Source organism: Temnothorax curvispinosus, unplaced genomic scaffold (genome assembly GCF_003070985.1).
Source record: "Temnothorax curvispinosus isolate PA1 unplaced genomic scaffold, ASM307098v1 QBEX01010831.1, whole genome shotgun sequence".
In the NCBI taxonomy this organism is placed as follows: Eukaryota; Metazoa; Arthropoda; class Insecta; order Hymenoptera; family Formicidae; genus Temnothorax; species Temnothorax curvispinosus.
Window position 1 is genome coordinate 7,936 of NW_020220611.1, and position 3,708 is coordinate 11,643.

At 41.4% G+C, this 3,708-nt stretch overlaps 1 protein-coding gene across 1 annotated transcript; it reads right to left on the bottom strand.

Annotated features, from left to right (window-relative positions):
• Positions 1-1,850: 1,850 nt before the first annotated feature.
• Positions 1,851-3,374, bottom strand: LOC112460814 (protein tramtrack, alpha isoform-like; the record flags this gene model as incomplete). The annotated part of the gene is made up of 1 exon (XM_025025701.1): positions 1,851-3,374. A coding segment is annotated over one exon (831 nt), but the record flags the coding sequence as incomplete, so codon positions are not given.
• Positions 3,375-3,708: the final 334 nt, after the last annotated feature.

Below are 3,708 nucleotides of genomic sequence, written 5' to 3' on the forward strand. Positions count from 1 at the left end.
TATAATACACTTCCTCAGAAGAGGCAAAAAAAACAGGAAGATATTTCAGGGAAGAAGGAAAAGAAACCTGTACACCGCGGTATAACACTGCTACACAGGATACTTCACATATTCGTGTTCTTTCGAATTTTCTTCTCTCTCTCTTTCTCTCTTTCCTTCTCCGTTCTTATTAACACCATACTAATATATTCCATAATAAATATACACTTCCTCGTCTCTCCTTTCTTTTTCTTTTCTTCGCGTGTATTTCTAATTAAAAATGTTAATTCTGTTCGATTCACGAAATAACGGTTTGCTCCTTCCTCTTCATTTATTATCTTTACTTCTTCCCTCTTTTTTTTTGTAATTTTCTTACAGATTGCATCGAAAATTCTATAGAGAAGCAGGAATGCATTATTTGGTCAAACTAAAAATTGGATTTTGTTCAAGATTGAACGTTACATAATTTCAAAAATGTAGCAATTAGAGATATGATTTTAGATTTAATTCCCGAGTGAATAATTATGATTAAAAGAAACACGATTAAGTGGAGTTCTTAATAGCTAGAATTTAACGTAAAATTAAAAAGATAAATTACGGACAGAAAAAATTTGACACGTCGAAACAGAAATTGTGCGCTTTCGTAGGAAACCGTTCGTGAAATCGGAGTAAGAATCTTTTTCTCCATTCGTCAGCATTCTTCGATGAAAGGGATTCGTCGTCGTATAATTACTTAGGAACCCCGAATAGCCGAGACCTCGGAAATGGATGTCTCTTAATTCCTCGGAGCAACACGAATACCACAAACTATTCTAACAGATTCTGAGTGTGCTCTCGTAAAAAATAGTTCTCTTTCAACTCGACGATGTTCGATATTGACTTCCGAGTTCTCGAAACGCTTGATTTGATGACTGCTTCTTCAGGTTGTAAAGGGATCTTGCTTCGTGGTGCACGCAGAAAACGAATTTACCGGGTGTATCCTCGCGATATCGAGAATTCCTATCTTGCGTTTAAAAAAAAATCCTTTACATATTTTTGTTCGCAAATTATACGTTATAATCGTCAAATAATCACGTCGTTCGTACGTTATTAATAGAATTTAATAAATAGAACGATTCGTAAAACATTTCCGCCATATGCGGATGCACATGCACCACGATTTCCTTTTCCACGTGTCATACACGTTGACTCGATGAACAAACGAGGATCGAGCCCATTATTGCACAGAGGATCATATAATACTAACGTACACAGAAAGCGAGGAGGGACTGCCCTTCTTCTCTCCTTCTCTCATCTTCGTCTTCTTTATCATCACATATCATCATCTCCCCTCTAGACTTTCTTTGAGTTCGCTCTCTCGTTTGCTCGTATCATCTTTAGATAATCTGTCACTTCCTCTTTAAGGAAGCCTCCTCTCGCTTCGCGGAAGAACACGGCGAAGCGCGGATCGTTGTCGATGATCACCGTCATCGCGGGGGTGAGATGGGCTACGCGATTGGTCCGTGACCAAACCGTCTTTCGGCGTGGGATGATATCTTACGTATGCTGGCAAACGCGATGATCGCTGCAGCAACGGCGGGTGATTATTCAATGCGAACTATATTGACTTCTCGCTAAGAAACAGTTTGCTCACTTATTTATTGTTTATCGAATTGTCTCGGGATTTTAATAATAACAAAAAAAGCGGCAAACTGTTCAGCGGCAATTAATCAATTAATTAAAATTGTACTGAATCTTTTACATTTTCAGAAAGGTGCAATATAAGTTCCTCACAAAAATTTCATTATAATTATATACTTATAATTTATATATATTTATAAATAAATAAATAAGTATATATATATATATATTTATTTATTACATGTACTAATTATAAGTGTATACACATACATATGTATATACATGTATAATTATATACAGAATGTTTGATTGATGTATGTCATAAAAAAATCGCATATTCTACATAAGAAACTCAATCGAAGTCCTTTACAGTATTTTTAATATTAACCGAGTTATTGCAAGTTGAATAATTTCTCAAATCAAGCACCCACAAATGAGGTGCATAAATACTTGTGTACAGCTTCGAAACCAAGAGAACACTGCTTAAAATGTGTTAATAAACTTTGATATAAAGAATAAATGATTATATTTAATTATTTTGCTTATTGAAGTAAACTCGACACATGCACGCAGGCATGAGGCAAGTAGAGGAATCTATGGTCTTGACCGAACATCAAAAATATTCCGTATAATTATATATAATCATATTTATAATTAGTATAAGATCAATTTTTTTCTCTATATTGACAAAAAATAAAAGTTAAATTTTTTCCAACTAATTGTGCCGCACGTTGTATCTGCTTTTAGATTTCGCAGTCCTTGGAAATTGACTCTATTCACCCGCCGTTACCGAACGCCGTTCAGGAACGACTGCCGCGCCTGAAGGTCGTCGTCCTGGCCGCCGCGGCCGTGGTCCTGGGTGCCGCGGTGGCACCGATCCTCCTCGCGTGCCTCTGAACCGCCGCCGGGCCGATCGGCAGCCCACCTCGCCCTCGCCCCGCCCGCTAAGGCCCACCAGGCAGAAAGAAACTGAAGGGCATGACGCAGTCCTTGGGCATGAAGCAGTCATGCACGGTCTTCATGTGGTTTTTCATCTTGTCGGGCCGCGAGAACTCCTTGGCGCATACCGGACAGGGGAACACCTTGCGCTGATGGCCCTCGTGGTAGAGGAAGGCGTGCCGCTGGAAGCTGTACTTGTTCTTAAACGTCTTCTGGATGTCGAGCTTGGCACACTCGGTGCACTGATAGACACCCTCGCTGATGGAAGCGTAACGGAAGAGATTTAAGCCGCGCACCGACATCTCCGTCAGCTGCTCGGCTGGATCCTGGGACTGCGACGTGGCGCGACGTCGCATACGTCGCTTCGGGGCCTGACGGCCGCTCGGCGCCGACATTGCGCCGGCGTTGGACGTGGTGTTCGCGCCGCCACCGGCGTTCCGGGAGGCCGGCGATCCCGAGGAGCTGCGGGTCAATGTGCCGCCTGCGCTCGTCGTCGTCGTCGTCGCGCCCGCGTTCGTCGTCGTCGGCGCCGCGTTTGTCGTCGACGTCGACGACGACGTGTTCGCTCGTGCGTTCGACGGCGACGAGGACGACGACGAGTTCGGGGACGACGACACGTCCATCGATGTCGTGGCCGGCGATGCGCCCGTGTTCAATCCGCGAGTTTTCTCCTTCCAGGTCTCGTTGCCGTTATCCGTTTTGCTCGACGAGAACTCTGTGGAAAGACGACGATTAGTAAATGTGCTTTTAGTCAAATTATTCGAAGATTGAATTATTTGATATAATGTGACTTTTACTAATTTATTATAAAATATCAAAAAAATATGGATAGTACGCTACATCCTCCTTCGAAAGTATCGATATTGTTTAATGCAGATTTTTATAGTTTTTAATATGCTTCAATGTCATTTTTAAATGTATCAGTATATCATATATTTTCCAAATGCATCGATATAATAACTTCCTTTAGAAGCGCTCCAAATTCTATTTTGACATTAATGGGATTTTTAAATAATTGTTCGTATGACTAATTGCTCTGAATATTATTCCCGGTTGTTGATACTTTCTCCAAGGATAGCGATATTTCTACAAATGATGCGCGATGTCTCTTTTGAAATATCGCTCGAAGAGGATACTTTCGTAAGATTCCGGTGCGTTGCATGCGAAAGC